Below are 18,402 nucleotides of genomic sequence, written 5' to 3' on the forward strand. Positions count from 1 at the left end.
TATATGCCAATAAAATGGACATCCTGGAGGAAATGGACAAATTCTTAGAAATGCACAACCTTCCGAGACTGAACCAGGAAGAAATAGAAAATATGAACAGAGCAACACAAGCACTGAAATTGAAACTGTGATTAAAAGTCTTCCAACAAACAAAAGCCCAGGACCAGATGGCTTCACAAGTGAATTCTATCAAACATTTAGAGAAGAGCTAACACCTATCCTTCTCAAACTCTTCCAAAATATAGCAGAGGGAGGAACACTCCCAAACTCATTCTACGAGGCCACCATCACTCTGATACCAAAACCAGACAAAGATGTCACAAAGAAAGAAAACTACAGGCCAATATCACTGATAAACATAGATGCAAAAATCCTCAACAAAATACTAGCAAACAGAATCCAACAGCACATTAAAAGGATCATACACTACGATCAAGTGGGGTTTATCCCAGGAATGCAAGGATTCTTCAATATACACAAATCAATCAACGTGATACACCATATTAACAAACTGAAGGAGAAAAACCATATGATCATCTCAATAGATGCAGAGAAAGCTTTTGACAAAATTCAACACCCATTTATGATAAAAGCCCTGCAGAAAGTAGGCATAGAGGGAACTTTCCTCAACATAATAAAGGCCATATATGACAAAGCCACAGCTGACATCATCCTCAATGGCGAAAACTGAAACCATTTCCACTAAGATCAGGAACAAGACAAGGTTGCCCACTCTCACCACTATTATTCAACACAGTTTTGGAAGTTTTAGCCACAGCAATCAGAGAAGAAAAAGAAATAAACGGAATCCAAATCGGAAAAGAAGAAGTAAAGCTGTCACTGTTTGCAGATGACATGATACTATACATAGAGAATCCTAAAGATGCTACCAGAAAACTACTAGAGCTAATCAATGAATTTGGTAAAGTAGCAGGATACAAAATTAATGCACAGAAATCTCTTGCATTCCTATACAATAGTGATGAAAAATCTAAAGTGAAATTAGGAAAACACTCCCATTTACCATTGCAACAAAAAGAATAAAATACCTAGGAATAAACCTACCTAAGGAGACAAAAGACCTGTATGCAGAAAATTATAAGACACTGATGAAAGAAATTAAAGATGATACAAATAGATGGAGAGATATACCATGTTCTTGAATTGGAAGAATATTGTGAAAATGATTATACTACCCAAAGCAATCTACAGATTCAGTGCAATCCCTATCAAACTACCAGTGGCATTTTTCACAGAACTAGAACAAAAAATTTCACAATTTGTATGGAAACACAAAAGACCCCGAATAGCCAAAGCAATCTTGAGAACGAAAAATGGAGCTGGAGAAATCAGGCTCCTGGACTTCAGCCTATACCACAAAGCTACAGTAATCAAGACAGTATGGTACTGGCATAAAAACAGAAATATAGATCAATGGAACAGGACAGAAAGCCCAGAGATAAACCCATGCACATATGGTCACCTTATCTTTGATAAAGGAGGCAAGAATGTACAGTGGAGAAAAGACAGCCTCTTCAATAAGTGGTGCTGAGAAAACTGGACAGCTATATGTAAAAGAATGAAATTAGAGCACTCCCTAACACCATACACAAAAATAAACTCAAAATGGATTAAAGACCTAAATGTAAGACCAGACACTATAAAACTCTTAGAGGAAAACATAGGCAGAACACTCTATGACATACATCTCAGCAAGATCCTTTTTGACCCACCTTCTATTGAAATGGAAATAAAAACAAAAATAAACAAATGGTACCTAATGAAACTTAAGCTTTTGCACAGCAAAGGAAACCATAAACAAGATGAAAAGACAACCCTCAGAATGGGAGAAAATATTTGCAAATGTAGCAAGTGACAAGGGATTAATCTCCAAAATATACAAGCAGCTCATGCAGCTCAATATCAAAAAAAAACAACCTAATCCAAAAATGGGCAGACGACCTAAACAGACATTTCTCCAAAGAAGATATACAGGTTGCCAACAAACACATGAAAGGATGCTCAACATCACTAATCATTAGAGAAATGCAAATCAAAACTACAATGAGCTATATCACCTCACACCAGTCAGAATGGCCAATATCAAAAAATCTACAAACAATAAATGCTGGAGAGGGTGTGGAGAAAAGGGAACCCTCTTGCACTGTTGGTGGGAATGTAAATTGATACAGCCACTATGGAGAACAGTATGGAGGGTCCTTAAAAAACTACAAATAGAACTACCATATGACCCAGCAATCCCACTACTGGGTATATACCTTGAGAAAACCATAATTCAGAAAGAGACATGCACCACAATGTTCATTCCAGCTCTATTTACAATAGCCAGGACATTAGGAATCAATGTAAGTGTCCACCGACAGATGAATGGATAAAGAAGATGTGGCACATGTATACAATGGAATATTACTCAGCCATAAAAAGAAACGAAATTGAGTTATTTGTAGTTAGGTGGATGGACCTAGAGTCTGTCATACAGAGTGAAGTAAGTGAGAAAGAGAAAAACAAATACTGTATCCTAACACATATATGGAATCTAAAAAAAAAAAAAATGGTTCTGAAGAACCTAGGGGCAGGACAGGAATAAAGATGCAGACATAGAGAATGGACTTGAGGACATGGGGAGGGGGAAGAGTAAGCTGGGGTGAAGTGAGAGAGTGGCATGGACATATATACACTACCAAATGTAAACTAGATAGCTAGTGGGAAGCAGCCACATAGCACAGGGAGATCAGCTCGGTGCTTTGTGACCACCTAGAGGGGTGGGATAGGCAGGGTGGGAGGGAGGCTCAAGAGGGAGGGGATATGGGGATATATGTATATGTATAGCTGATTCACTTTGTTATACAGCAGAAACTAACACTCTACTGTAAAGCAATTATATTCCAATAAAGATGTTAAAAAAAAAAAAAAGAAAAAGAGATCAGACTTGTGATTATCAGAAGTGGTGGGAGGGTTTTGAGGTAGGTAGGGGGGCAGGATGAAGGTGGTCAAAAGGGACAAACTTCCAGTTATAAGATAAATAAGTATTGGACATATAATGTACACCATGGTAATTATAGTTAACACTGATGCATTGTATATTTGAAAGTTGCTAAGAGAATGGATCCTAAAATTTCTCATCACAAGGAAAAAAACTTCTTTTTCTGTCTTTTTTTTCTTGGTATCTATATGAGATGATTCATTAACTCAACTTACGTTGGTGATCATTGTGCAATATATGTAAGTGAAGACCTTATGCTGTACACCTTAAACTTATGCAGTGTTATATATCAGTTATATCTCAATAAAACTGAAAGACAAAAAATATAATTTTAACAGAAAAAAAATTAACAAAATAGAAAAACAGACAATAAAGAAAAACAAACAAAATTTTAAAATCTAATTACACTGATCAAGAAAAAAAGAGAAAATCACCTATATAAAGAATGAGAAAGGGGTTATTACCACAGAGCCTATGGATATTAAAAAGTATAAGAGAATATTATGTTCCATTTAATGCCAACATATTTGATAATTTAGATGAAATGGACAAATTTCTTGAAAAATACAATGAATCAAAATTGAAATGAGGAGACAAAAAAATCTAAATATCCCTGCATCTATTACATAAATCAAATTTATTTTTTAAAACCTTCCCCAAAAGAAAGTATTAGGCCTAGATGACAGATGATGCCTATCAATCATTCAAGGATGAAATAACACTAATCTTACATAAACATTGTTTGCAGGTAGGAGGAGGAATCACTGCTTAATTCATTTTATGATATTAGTACAATCATAATAGCAAAATCTAACACATTAGAAAATAAGATTATAGACAAATATGCATCATATTTAGGCACGAAACTCCTTACCAATTTTAGCAAGTCAAATTCTATGTGTGTATATATATATAAAGATTCCAGATCATAAGAAAGGTTGGCTTAACATTTGAAAGTCAATGGAATTCACCCTATTAACAGAATGAAAGATAAGACACAATCATTTCAATATATGCAGGAAAAGCATTAGAAAAAAATTCAACACCCATCTGTGATAAAAGGTCTTGGCAAACAAAGGGCATCAATGATTCAACATCACACTTAATGGTAATAGACTGAATTTCTCCTGAGGTCAGGAACACGGCAAGTCTGCTAAACAATAACACAACAAAATAACTTGAAATGGATCAAGACCCAAATGTAAAACCTAAAGCTATAAAACTTGTAGGAAGAACAGGAGGATCTCTTTGTGACCTTGAGATAGTAAAGAACTTTTAGATAGAACACAAAAAGCACAAAACATAAAAGAAAATATGTGATAATTTAGACTTTGTCAAAATTAAAAACTTTTGCTTTTTGAACACCATCATTAAGAACTGAAAAGGCAAGTCACACAGACTGGAAGAAAACATCTGTAACCCATTTATCAGATAAAGAACACTTTCAGAATATACAAAGAACTCTCAAAAGTCAATCACAACCCAAATGATAACATCACAGTCACGAGTTAAATGCAAATTGAAGTACAATGAGACATCAGTACACACGTTGCACTGACAAAAATTTAAGACTGACTATACCAAGTGTCGACAAGGACGTGGAGCAACTGGATCTTATATACACTGCTAGTCGGTTGTCAAAGGGCATAACCACTTTGGAAAAAAGTTTCTGAAAAAATTGAACGTACAGTTACCATATGACTCAGCCATTCGACTTCTACTTATTTACCCAGGAGAAACGAATCAATAGGTCCATCAAAAGACTTGAATACAATGCTCATAGTAGGTTTACTTGTAATAGTCAAAAATGCGGGGAAACCCCCAAGTATCCATCAACAGGTGACTGGATGGATAGACAAACTGTGGTATTTCCATGCAGCAGACTGACTACTCGGCAATTCAAAGGGATGAATTACTGATCTATGAAACAACATGGGTGAATCTCAAACTCATCACAGTGAGTGAAATAAGCCAGGTGAAAAAAGAAAAGAATGGAGGAACATACTGTACAATTCTATTCATAAAAAATGCTAGATGATTCAAACTAATCTCACAGTGACAGAATGCAGATCAGTGGTTGCCTGGGGACAGGGGTGGAAGGATGGATGACAAAGGGCCCAGGGACGTTTTCTGAGATGGAAATTTCATTATGTTGACTGTGGTGATGATTTCGCGTGTGTGTATATAGGTGATCTAATTGTACATTTTAAATATGTGCAGTTTATTTAATTATATGTCAATAATGTTATAAAAGGAAAAATAAGGGAAGTGGGAAAAAAGTAACCGAACACAAAAAGGAATAGATTTATAAAACCAAATTAGTTTAAATTACATTCAAAATTTAAATTCCCTTCTATTTAGTTAGCAAGCGTATTTTAACACAACGCTCAGAGCTGCTGGAGGGGCAAGAGGTGGTGCTGTCCTTTACGGAAGGTCACTCACTTTGCTGAACAGCAAGGAATACTGACAGATTTAATTCTACCATAAAAGCTGAGAATGAATTTCACAGCACAAAAACAGACTCTATTAAAGTGTATATAACATAATACGCATCCAAGGATATAAAAGATATTAAGGTTAGTACGAGACCCTACTTTGGAGCTTAGGGCTGATATTCATTTATTACTTAATTGTTATTGTTGTAGCTGGTATTCCTTTAGCAAATAGTAGGCTTAAGAAAAATGTATTGTTGACAATCAAAACCGAGGATTTTGTGTACAGTAATCTGTCTCTCATGAACTGAGAAAAGGATGAATACAACTATTCAATTTTAATGGCAGACCACTGAAAATCTGGAACACACAGTTTAAGGATTACTGCGCATACACATGGAATCCCCTTGGGAGGGTTAAAAATATTATTAGACTCAAATCAAGTGAATAAGACATTTCTGACACTGCTAAACAGAGTTATAAGGTAACACATCCACAACCAAATTGCTTATCATGATCAACCTGAACTATCCAGGTCTGATGTGGTTTTACTGAAGAATTTTACTGCCTAATTGTAATGAGGTACCGTAGGAAATCTCATGAGCTCATTAGCGTGAGCCATCCTGAATCAGGGTCAGAAAACTCTTATGAGAAGGCATTAGAAGGCAAAGATGGGCACCAAACCACACCACAGGCCACTACCTCGCCATGATTCACTGTTTAAGTGCCATGTTTATCGTTTAAGAGAAACATCAAACAAACATGAGACGAACTCCACTGTCTTCCTGCGCTCCCAACAAAACCCCAGAATAACCACCACGGTGAGAGAAGAAGAAAAAAAAAGTTTTAACTGGTCCCCTGACTTGCAATATACATATATATTTTTAGAAATCTCAACAGAGATATCCTATCTACAAAGACGCGCTCTAGAGCATCAAGACTTTGAAACCTCCGACAACGCGTAACTGTAACATACACCTTCATGAGAAACCACAGAGAGTGGTTAACGGGTGTGGCTGGCTGACACAGCGCCCAAATTCCAGGCTACAAACACTCTGGAATCCATCAAGCATTTGATATCCACTCTAATACGCTTTGTTAACTCTTTTAATTTACTGAAAAAGCCTTTTGAAAGACTAAGTTAATAGCCATATAGACTTGTTATGATAAACTGTGGCCTTAAAACAATGTTGATGCTGCTTATCAAGGATGAACTTTCCCACACAGAAGCATTGTTAGGCAGAAATCAGGGGCTTTGACCACTTTCTTTAAAAGCAACCTGGCATGTTTAATATGGCTATATGGATCATTTTAAAAGATCATATAGTTTGTTCATCCATTTCAGCACGAAAGAAATAACATTTACCTAATTTAGCATCCCTTTAAAAAGTTTTTTTTAATTGAAATAATCATAGATTCACAATAAGTTGCAAAAATAGCACATAAAGGCCTCATGTAACCATCACTCAGCTTCTTCCAAGGGTAACACTTTCCATAACTATAGTACATATCAAAACCAGGAAATTAACTAAATCAACAATTAACTTAACTACCAAGTGTTTCTTTTTTATGTTTAAAAACCTGAAGTATAATACACAGAAAAATTCCCATGTAAGCTTGATGAATTTTCACACATCAAATACACCCGTGTAACCAGCACTCTGAAGAAGAAGAAAATTGCCAGCACGCAGAATCCCCAGCCAACCCACCTCCTCAAGATTTCTAACAGCACGTTATTAGCACTGCCTTTCCTGCATCTATAAAAGGGAGTCATAAGCACGTTCTCTTTTGCGTCTGTCTACCTCTTTTCGCTCAGCATGATGGTTGTGGGAGTCATGTGTACTTTTGCACGCGGTAGCAGATTATCACTGCATTACAATATCCCTCTGTGTGAATATACCACCACTTGCTTATCCAGTCTACTACTGATGGGCACTGGGGTAGCTTCCAGTTTTGAGTTCTTCTGAGTACTGTTTCTATGCATATCTGAGTACATATTGTATGCGTTTCAGGGAGGAGTGTCCTAGGAATGGAGCAGCTGGGTGACAGGGTATCGGGTTTGCTCAGCCTCAACAGATACTTAGTTTTCCAAAGTGGCTGAATTACTCTGCTTCCCGCCCCCAGCAATGTGCGAGAATTCCACTACTCCAAGTCTTTTCCACTTACCCATTCTGGTGGATATCTGGTGCATTATTTGGAACAGAGAATTTAAACATCAAACAGAATACTGGTGGTATAATCAAAGCAATAATTTTTCTCCAGATAATCACGACTCTACCTACAAGTCTTTTACAAAGCAAAGCAATCTAAAATTCCCAAACTGCTCTTAAAATATCTTCTTAATTAATTAAATCATCCTCATTTGATGCTATGGCTGTATTTCTCACACATGTCTGACACAGTGAATCACCTGGGATACTTGCTGTAAGTACAGATTTTCAGGAATTTTGTCAGGTCTCCAGAAGGAGAATCTCTTTGGAAAGGCCTTGGAATCTTTTCCTAAGAACCTCAAGAGACTCTTATTATCAGGCAAGTATGGAAAACACTGCGTTCTGGGGATCTTTTGACATTAACACCTGTTTAAAAAGGAAAATTACTCCTTTAGGGATTTCTCTGGAGAGTCTCAGCCCCAGAACATTTCTGGATGTTGTTAACTTCTATAACAACTTCAGATGCAAACAGTATTTTAATAGTTGGATTAACTGAGTCCAAAGTGCCCTGAGTAATACCAAAACTATCATGGAGGGTTACATTTGACAGGCAGCCTTATTAACCCTTATCCTCTTCAAAAGAAATTAGTTTTTTACTACTAACTGGGCTACAGTAAAGAGAGTCTGGAGTTGGAAAGGGCTGTGCAGCACTATATGGTAGGGAGAACGTGAGATCTGGCTTCAAATCCAAGGGCAGCTATTGCCTATGGAACCTCTGAGTCAATCAAAGATCCTTTCACCTGTTTCCTCCTCTGTGACATGGAGATATTGCCCATCTTACACCGTTGTTGGGAGGGCAAAATAAGACAAATAAGGGCAATGAAGACACAGTAGGAAATTCATAAATTTGTTTTTTTTCCCTTTGTAATCTGTTTTCCATCTTCTAGGTTTCTTCTGGAATTGCTCACCTGTAAGCTTAACAGTTGTTTTGTAAAATGTTCTAATGACTTGTATATTGCAATTCAACTTTTGTGAGAGAAGTACATAATTAAAGTAGAAACAAAAAGAAACTGTTTAATTCCATATTTCCAGTTTCCTTTACTTTCATCTCTGTTGGTAGAAACCAGCAGCCCTATAACTTACGGCTGAAAATGATTACAAATGATAACTTGGAAAAATGCAGTAACAAGGCGTAACAAGGTAACAGAAAACTATAATTTTAAAATAAAGTTGAACTAGTCCAAAACTAGTGAACATTGCTAAGGGCAGTATACAAATGACTTTTTTTTTTAACATTACTAAAACCACTTAAAAAGCCAACATTTAATCTAGTCTTTTAGATGGTTCCCTAACATCAACCTATTAAGTAGTCAAACGGCATTTATTCTGGGTATCAAAATGCTTCCAGGATCACATTTCACTTGTAAGAACGCCAGTGAAAACCACTTTTGTAAAAATAGACCTAATTCTGTATATTGAAAAGAAGCCTACCACATTTGGGTTATATGGCCATGAAAAATTACTATATGCCAATTACTACAACATGAAAAGTAATTAAGAAATGTTTATAAGAAGCCTCCTTCAGCTCTCTGCAGTTTGGCCCTTCTAATCTTAAAAGCTCATTGAAAACTCTGGAAATTGAAGAAACAGAATAAACTTCTACTGAGCAGAAAACTTGTGAGTAATAATTTGATGCCATACCTGTATTAAAATCCACCATAAAAAATGCGAGTAGGGAAGCTGAAAGCAACAAACACCTTGCCAATGATCTGTGTCATCTAGGGCAAACCCCTTAACTCCTGTGCCTCAGTTTCCTCCTCTGTAAAATGTGGACACCGTCACTCCCTACTCCCCAGGGCTGTGGTGAGGTCTGCATGTGAGTGCTGACAGCGGGGCTTTGCAGCACACATGCTGTGTATGTGCTGGGCCAGCAGTAGTAGCAGCAAACAGCACAGAACTTACGGGGCACTGTCACGCCGTAGTGCTGCGTGTCACTGATCAGCAGTTTTCGCTTCAGTTCATTCAAACCTACTCCTACAGGACCTGAAAAACAGGAAAACAGAAATTCATTCCTGAACAGAACACCATATAAACGTTGCTATGATTGACATGATCCGTAAGACAGACTGAAAACGCGTATCCAACTTCACACGCATCCCAAGTCAAGAGATTATCTCTAGTTAAGTTGTACGTAAGAAAAAAACTAGGAGTTATTTGCTTGCTTTTCTACTTTTTTATTTCTTTATCTTTCCTGTCTTTTTATATTTCTCTTTTCTACTTTTAAAATTTAAATCCCCATCTTTCCATTAAAAAGATTAGAAATCTTTGTTTTAAATGAAACATATTCCAGAGTATCTGAGTACATGAACAGGTAATGGTGTCCAGAAGAGCTTAAAAAATAGGTGCACCTAAAAAAACGGAATTACACAGTCTGGACAGGGATCATTTCAATTTTACACATTTTTAGATCCTAGTAAAAGAAAATCTTTGAACCTTGGTTCTGTTTTAGCTGCAAAAACCTAATCACGCATTTTAAACCTGCAAAACCATCAGTGCAACGTCAAGCTCCTCTGCAACACTGTTTATTCTCAGTTGGTCCTTAAGCCTTTGAAAACTTACATAGACCTTATGTATTTAAATCAGTGTGCACATACTAAACACCCGTCGTGAACAAGGCATGTAGTAAATGCTGTGAAGACGAAAAGATAAGTGAAGTCCGCCTTCAGAGAAAGTAACTGGGTTGGGAGAGTCACACAAAATGATGAACAGACTGGGGCCAGAAAACGAAGAATGGTTTCAAATATGAGTCCGAAATCAAGAGTTAGAAGGGCACAAGCCCCGGATGGCTAGCTTCTCACAGCCCTGCCGTCGAGGTCTATTTAGTGACGGTGTCACGCCTTGATCAGAACACAAGCTGCAGGGCCAGACTGCCCTCCGTTAGATCCCCGTTACTCCCTCACCTGGGGACACCGATGCTGTGGTCTGAATGTCTGTGTCCCCCCAGATTCACATGTTGGAACCCTAACGCCAGTGTGATGCTGTTAGAAGCAAAGGTCTCTGGGGGGTTCTGAGGTCACGCGCGTGGAGCCCCCATAAACGGGCTTAGTGCTCTTACAGGAGGTGTCACAGAGCCCCCAGAGCCTGGCCATGTGAGGACACAAGGAGAGAAGAGAGCCCTCGCCCCTACTGCTGGCATCCTGGTCTCCGACTTCCAGCCTCCAGGACTGTGAGAAATCAGTCTGTCGTCTATAAGCCACCTGGGCTGTGATATGTTGCTGTGTTGGCCTGAAAGGACTAAGACACCGGACACGTTCTCGTCCTTGAGCCTTGGCTGGACTTCATCCTAACCCTAAAAGGAACTGTGCTCCCTTTCTTGGGAGGAATAACGAAAACCCATGTCTAGTAACTAGGACAGCACCCAGGTAGTCAAGGGTTCATTCCCTTGCCTACTTACTCTTCCAGGCTTTGAAGAGAATAAGGTTTTGTGCTGGAGAATGAAGAGCATCCGGGAGGACAGAGCAGAGCAGGGTGGGGATCTGGGTGGGGGGGGGAGTGGGGGCAAGGCAAGAGGCAGGGGCGGGGCCGTGCCTTCCTCTGCTCCGGCGCTACTCCTGGGCCTCCACCTGTACACACTGACCTGCCCCCTGCTGGTCATTCACCACACCTTCCACCTTCCCACACACTGCTGCTGGGTACCAGTTCTCTGGGAACTGCCCCAGGACAGTAGTTCTCAAGGCTCTCTTTTTAAAATGAATACTCTGGGGGCTTCCCTGGTGGCGCAGTGGTTGAGAATCTGCCTGCCAATGCAGGGGACACGGGTTCGAGCCCTGGTCTGGGAAGATCCCACATGCCGCGGAGCAACTGGGCCCGTGAGCCACAATTACTGAGCCTGCGTGTCTGGAGCCTGTGCTCCGCAACAAGAGAGGCCGCGATAGTGAGAGGCCCGCACACCACGATGAAGAGTGGCCCCCGCTTGCCGCAACTGGAGAAAGCCCTCGCACAGAAACGAAGACCCAACACAGCCATAAATAAATAAATAAATAATTTAAAAAAAAATAAAAAATAAAAAAAAATAAAATGAATACTCTGTAATATCCCAGTTTTATCCTGAAATGGCATTCACAGCTGATATAACTTGCTAGTGCATATACTTTCTCCCTCCAAATTAATATAACGCCCTAGCTGTAATATATGAAAGATAAAAAAGTAATTTACAATAAAACAATGTGTATTTCAATATGTAAATGCTCGGGCATGACTGGAGAAAATGAAGTCAGATGTTTGCACCTACTTATTCTAAATAAGTTTGGACTTCAGCGTAATAAAAAGCTCAGGAGCCATTCTGTACAAGAAAGTACAGGAGAATGAAAGCCCAAGGGTACAGGTAAACATCAGAATAAAGTCTAGCAACTAGATGGAAACCACGGATGGGTCTTACTGGAATATGATAAGGAAAGAGAGGAAAAAACAGCCTTAATAAGGAAATAGGGATACAACACATCAAGGCTATCAAAGTGAAGAAAATAAAACTTTTACAAAGAACGTGCAAGTGTAGCGTAAAAACAACTCCCCTGAGATGGGACAGGTGAGTCATCTATCAGCCCCTCAGCATCTAGTGTGACACTGGGAAGTCGTGTGGGACGCAGGACAGGTTTCTGTCCCATAGAAATGTCAGGTGTACATCCTGGGTGTCCTCAGCCATTTGCATAAAGAAAAGGTGCCCTCACAAAAGTCCATGACGCTCCGCGGTAGGCGGTCCTGCCCCGTCTGGGACCACTGCTCTCAGACCCGAGCGCTGGCTCTCGTCACCTCTGCACCCCAATCCTGCCGTCATCGGGGGCGACTTCAACACCCCTGCAGATAGCCTACTTCCTCTCTACTTCACTTCAACCACACACTAGGCAAACCCTGACTCTGCCTCACTAGGAGCTATTTCATCACTGCAATACTAAATTCAGGCTTCCCGGTGTGACCCCAATCGCTGGTCATTAGCCCTCTCACTCAGTTATTTCTCCTCCTATCAAAAGGACCTCTAGTGTTTTCTTTCTTTCTTTTTGTCTAACAGCCCTTCGTGTCTTCACTTCCTTGGGCCAGTATCTTGCTAATACCCTCAAAGCTCTTCCGCGTTGGCCTTTATCACACCTGTCGCGGAAACTTCCAGCCCAAGGTCAATCTCATGGCTGCTCTCCGCGTCTGCACCTGGCCTGAGAAAACCCGCACAACGGGAGCAGGTGTGCACACACCGTGCTCCCCACAGAGCTCAGACCCCTGGGCTCTCCAGCAGTTACCCAGTTTTCCTGACTGTATTTCCCGGATCACCCCACGGTCATCCCAACCCTCCAATCTCCTCTCTCCTCACACCTAGAACCTCCCCTCTAATCAAACAGTTGCCAAAGGCTGTCGCTTTTCCCTCCCGAAGATCCTGAGAGCTACGACGTGCCACCGCCCCTGCTGCCACACGAGCCGGACGCCCCGCCCGCGCCCCGCTCCTGAGTCCGCCCCCGAGCCGCTCCCACACCCGCTCAGCAGCAACTTCACTGCGCCGTCGCCCAGCAGCCGGCGGCACCTTTCTGGGGACACCGCCACATGCAATTCCTGAGTCCTCTCCACAGACCGACGCGTCTACACCCAGCCCCCAGCTGCAGCCTCCTCGCAGGCAGGTCTCCCCCTGCGCCTGCACCTCTCTCGCGCTCTGTTTCGCGCGCCTTCCCACCAGTACTTGAAATGCACGCTGTCTCCTACCTTAAAACGACCAGAACGACCAAGAAAACGAAGAAACACCGTCCTTAACCTTGCACTGCCCTCCTTACGCCGTGCACCCGTGTCCCCAGCACCCCGGGCCAGGCTCCCGTCACCTCCCACCCCTCCCCTGGGAAGAGAACCCAGTGTCTGCCCGGATTGCACGCTGGGAGCCGCGCTTCTCTCCCGAACCTTCATCCTCGCCGCTCCCGCCTTGCACGCCACCGCCTGGCGGCGGAGGGACCCCTGCGCCCTGCAACGCGGCGGAGTCTCCTCTGTGCTGCTGGGTCCTCGTCACGTGCCGCTCGCCTGCGCAGAAGCACTGCTGTTCTTTCCTGGCTGATTCAGGCTTCGTCTCAGATGCGCCCCAGGCATTCTTCCCTGACGCTTTAAATGCGGGTCGGGCGCCGAGTGCTTGTGTCCCCTGCCCCCTGCGCGTCAGAGGGCCGATCACACTCCGTCATGACCGTCTGCATACGTGTCTTTCCCCTCGAACAGACCTGAAAACAGCGATGTCATCTATCTGCTCACCAACTGTTTCCCTAGCTGGCAAACCGGAGGCACTCGTTACGTTGTTTTATTTATTTAAGTTACGCTCAGTGACTATGCTGTTATGGAGGTGAAGCTGTCTGCCGAATGAACCAAAGGCATGGGAGTCAAAGCAAGAAGCATCTGCACCTAGCACGTCTGGACGCGATGCTTAGAGAACGTGCTCAAAGTCATAGCAGAAGTCGGTGGGGCTCACATGTGAACCTGGCTCCTTGATCTTAAGATACAGAGAAGCGGAAGCGAAGGGGGTGACTTTGGCTCTGGAACAGTGAGTTTAAGGGACGGAAATCCATCTGCCTAAACTCAGACAAGGACCGCGGTGTGCTTCAGACGCAGGCTGGGGTCTCCCTGTGAACGGAATCACATCAAGGTAAAGCGAGACTGCAAGATGAGGGGTGGGGGGAGTGATAAGCGTTTACTGGTTGTCTCCAAAGCGCCAGGCATCATGCAGGGGCTCATGTGTCTTATCTACTCCGTAGGGACAAACAAGATTTGAGTAAGTGCTAAAACTCACTCTTTAAAATAAACAGAAAACAAACAAGAAAAACAAGGGGCTTTACAATGGTTTGCAGATGATGCAAACCCAATTATATATGCTCAAAATGAAGAAGCAAACAGAACACTACAACTTAAATAGCAGGCCCTGGCCCGCCATGCCCGCTCCCCACCAAGGCACCGAGGACTAAGGGGGGAGGTGAATTCACTGTCCCTCCAGTAGGTCTGGGCTCTGGAGTACTTCCCAGAGTGTGAGCTAATTTGCTGAGTGAAAGTCTAGCATTTTTTTCTTTCTTCTTCTACCCATGCCAGAAAACCACAGTGATTTATTTCAGCTCTGGAGGAAAAAAGTAGGTATGTTTGAATTAGCGGGGGAAAGTATGCTGTTACTCACGTGATGTCCTTAAACTTGGACTGTTTTCAATTTCAGCCCTTACATAAGCTAACTCTTCCCAGGGACCCTGCTTTACCGCACACCCATAGACCATGCCAAGAATGTGCAGTGGCAAATACTTTCATTTTAAAAATTTCCCCTAGGTTAGGTTATTTGAAGCCATCATCTTCAAGGTGGGATACTGTCACAAAAAGATTAAAACAGGGACATAATTTTAATCATTCTTACTACAAAACTGCCTGGCAGACCACTTAACAGCATTTTCCCAGCCAGGCCCTTGGATCAATTCTGCCATCCACACAGGTGAAGTTATAGACTTTTTCCTCTTTTAGATCTTGACCTTAAGATCGCATCTTACATCCACACTCCTGTCCTGTGTCCTTTTTCCATGGTAGGGCCTAAGTTCACATTTTTAGTTGGCTGGCTTGTATTTAGACTACTTACACACAAGTTGGTTTAGGGATGCACACTCAGGTTTATTCATATGTCTCTGTAACGGGACACATTCATCTCCTCTTCAATGTATAAATTTTTACCACAATTGGTGACACACATTTACACATAAGTATACAAATAAGTTTCTCTAGAGTTTGTTTCCAGCTGTGCTTGTTCATGCTAAAGGGAAGCAGAGAAGATAACCTAAATAGCATGTATTTAAATCACAGCAGGCTTTGCAAAAGTAAGAACATGATGACACAATGAGGTCTTTTTGTGCAGCAGGCTTGTGTCCCATGGTTTACATACACCGTGACTAATCCTCAAAACATCCCTGCAAGAGAGGTATAATTATCCTCGTTCTACAGATGAGAAAACCGAGACAATGAAAGGGTAATTTTCCCAAGATCGCACATTTGGAGTATGGCTTCACTGGTATTCAGAAGCCAGTGTGCCTGCATTCCTTCCATTCGATCCATCATCTTACCGAAAGAATGCCGAGGACAGGACACGGGCTCAGGTAGCCGGTTGTTCAGCTGTTTGCGGCTGTGACCCACAACTTCGCAAAGACTCTCACCCCATTCCAGGCCGTCCCACACTTTAAATAGCGATGAAAGTTATGCTTGTGGAATACAAGACTCAGGCTACAAAAAGTGGCAGAAGTCAAATCCGGTGAACTCAAAACTCATCCTGTGCAGAGCCTCTGAGAAACCTAAACTAAACTTTACTAAGGAAGACGGCAAGCATCCCAGGCCTGGGCAACATACACAGGGCATGTCTATTAGGATTCTTGATTCAGGACTAAGGAAACTCAAACGGAATGATGATATCAAAGGAAAAGCCAAAAAAGCACATTAAAAAATCATTTTGGAGTTCACTAATGTGGAATTCATGCAGTGCACTAAAGTGGATGGGCTTGCTAGCCTTAAAAATAAAAGAATGTTTCTATTCGAAGCAGAAATGTAACTAAGTATGTTTCTTTTTTCTTTTTAATTTCATAAGAATTTAGAAAATCACTTTGTGTGCAAATTCTGGAAAGAAAGAATAAAGCTATGAGCATCAATCTGCATTAGTTGAAATTCTTGTAAACAATACATCAAATGGATAAGATAATTAGAAAGGCACATTACTTTTAATTATTTGTGTGCATTTAATTAGTAACTCCTTCCTTACAGTAGGCAAATGTGTTGTGTGTGATTTTATATAAAGGCTCATTCATTTCAGCCACAGAAATACAGCCCATTTGGGGGTTAATAAAATGATGCTAGAAAGTTTCTATTTAAAGCTTTACATTTAGGCAAATATTCCCATTGACTAAATGTAAAAATGCCTTTATTTTTATCTTACAGAGATTTTGGAGGGTGTGGAGAAGGACGACGCTGAGCTCACCTGCCCTACGGGCACGGCGAAATTACAAGTATTTACAGAGCAACTATCAATGAGAACAACCTGAAGACCAGCAGAAAAGATCTTATACAGCTAAAGATATAAAGAAAGAACCACCATGAGATGGGTAGGAGGTGTGGAGGCAAGGTATAGTCAAGACCCATACCCCACAAACAGGAGGAAAATTACAATTGCAGAGGTTCTCCCCAAGGATTGAGAGGTCCAGGTCCCACACTGGGCTCCCCAGCCCTGGGGGTTCTGCACCGAGAAGATGAGCCCCCAGAACTTCTGGCTTTACAGACCAGTGGGACATGCTTTCAGGAGAGCCAGGGGGCCATGGGAAATAGGAACTCCACCCTTTCTTTTTTTAAAATATTTATTTATTTATTTATTTATTTATTTATTTATTTAATTTCTGCGGAGGTGGGTCTCTGTTGCTGTGCATGGGCCTTCTCCAGTTGTGGTGAGCAGGGGCCACTCCTCACTGCAGTGCGGCCTCCCACTGTGGTGGCCTCTCCTGTTGCGGAGCGTGGGCTCCAGGCGTGTGGGCCTCAGCAGCCGCGGCTCGCGGGCTCTAGAGCTCAGGCTCAGTAGTTGTGGCTCGTGGGCTCAGTAGTTGTGGCTCGTGGGCTCTAGAGTGCAGGCTCAGTAGCTGTGGCTTGCAGGCTCTAGAGCACAGGTTCAGCAGTTGTGGTGCACAGGCTCTAGAGCGCGGACTCAGTAGTTGTGGCTCGTGGGCTCTAGAGTGCAGGCTCAGTAGTTGTGGCACATGGGCTTAGCTGCTCCGTGGCATGTGGGATCTTCCCAGACCAGGGCTCGAACCCGTGTCCCCTGCACTGGCAGGCGGATTCTCAACAATTGCGCCACCAGGGAAGCCTGAGACTCCACTCTTAAAGGGCAAATACAAAATCTCCTGCACTCCAAATCCCAGCACAGAGGCAGTAATTTGAAAGGAGCCTGGATGAGACCCTCTTGCTGGTCTTAGAGAGCCTCCTGGAGAGGCAGGAGACAGTTGGCACACCCCTGGGGACAGAGATGCAGGCAGAAGCCACTTGGGGAGCTCACTCTACCACAGTGACGTGCGTGCTGCAAGTGCCGTTTTGGAGTCCTTCCTCCTGCCTGTTAGCACCAAGCACTGACCTGCCCAGCGGCGGGCCGGCACCAGCCACGCTGGGACCTAGCGCCGCACAACAGTGGGCTGACAGCCACCTCATGAGGCAGGGCTGGGCCGCCCACTGGACTGGGGGTCAGCCCCACCTACCAGCGCGCCCACAGGAGTCAGCCCCACCACGACAGAAGGGCCCCCGCAGCACACATAGCGGCACCCCTAGAGCGTGCAGCTCTGGTGACCAGAGGAGGGTGCTGCGGGGTCCCACTGGAGTCTCCTACAAACAAACAGTAGAGGCAGTAGATCAGCCTCTTATAAAGTCAGTAGGAAGATTAAAGAACAAAGTAGTAAAACCATCTTTATCCACAATGAGTAGTTAGGCGATACACAAAAAGATGTAAAATATGCTGTCAAAAACATTAAACATGGGAGGAGGTGGAGTAAAAACGCAGAGTTGTTATAATGCATTAGAACTTAAGATCATCAAGTTAAAATAATCATGCATATATATAGGTGGTTACATATGAACCTTATTATAACCATAAATCAAAAATCTATAATAGATACACACACACAAAATAAAGAGAAATCCAAACATAACAGTAAAGAGAGTCATCAAATCAAAAGGGAAGAGAACAAAGGTAAAGAAAGGAAGAAAAAAGAATTACAAAAACAACCAGAAAACAATTCACAAAATGGTAATAAGTACA

At 42.2% G+C, this 18,402-nt stretch overlaps 1 protein-coding gene across 3 annotated transcripts in view; it reads right to left on the bottom strand.

The window, feature by feature from the left end:
* Window positions 1-18,402, bottom strand: part of MPP7 (MAGUK p55 scaffold protein 7) — a 217,015-nt gene that overhangs the window by 12,370 nt on the left and 186,243 nt on the right. For 2 of the 3 annotated variants that reach the window (XM_028168064.2, XM_007188420.2), the window contains one exon: window positions 9,549-9,629. The exons of the other annotated variant lie outside the window; for it this stretch is intronic. In XM_028168064.2, coding sequence (XP_028023865.1) covers window positions 9,549-9,629 — 81 coding nt within the window. The remainder of the gene's footprint in view (window positions 1-9,548; window positions 9,630-18,402) is intronic. 3 annotated transcript variants of the gene reach the window in all.

The sequence above is a fragment of the Balaenoptera acutorostrata genome, chromosome 3 (genome assembly GCF_949987535.1).
Source record: "Balaenoptera acutorostrata chromosome 3, mBalAcu1.1, whole genome shotgun sequence".
In the NCBI taxonomy this organism is placed as follows: Eukaryota; Metazoa; Chordata; class Mammalia; order Artiodactyla; family Balaenopteridae; genus Balaenoptera; species Balaenoptera acutorostrata.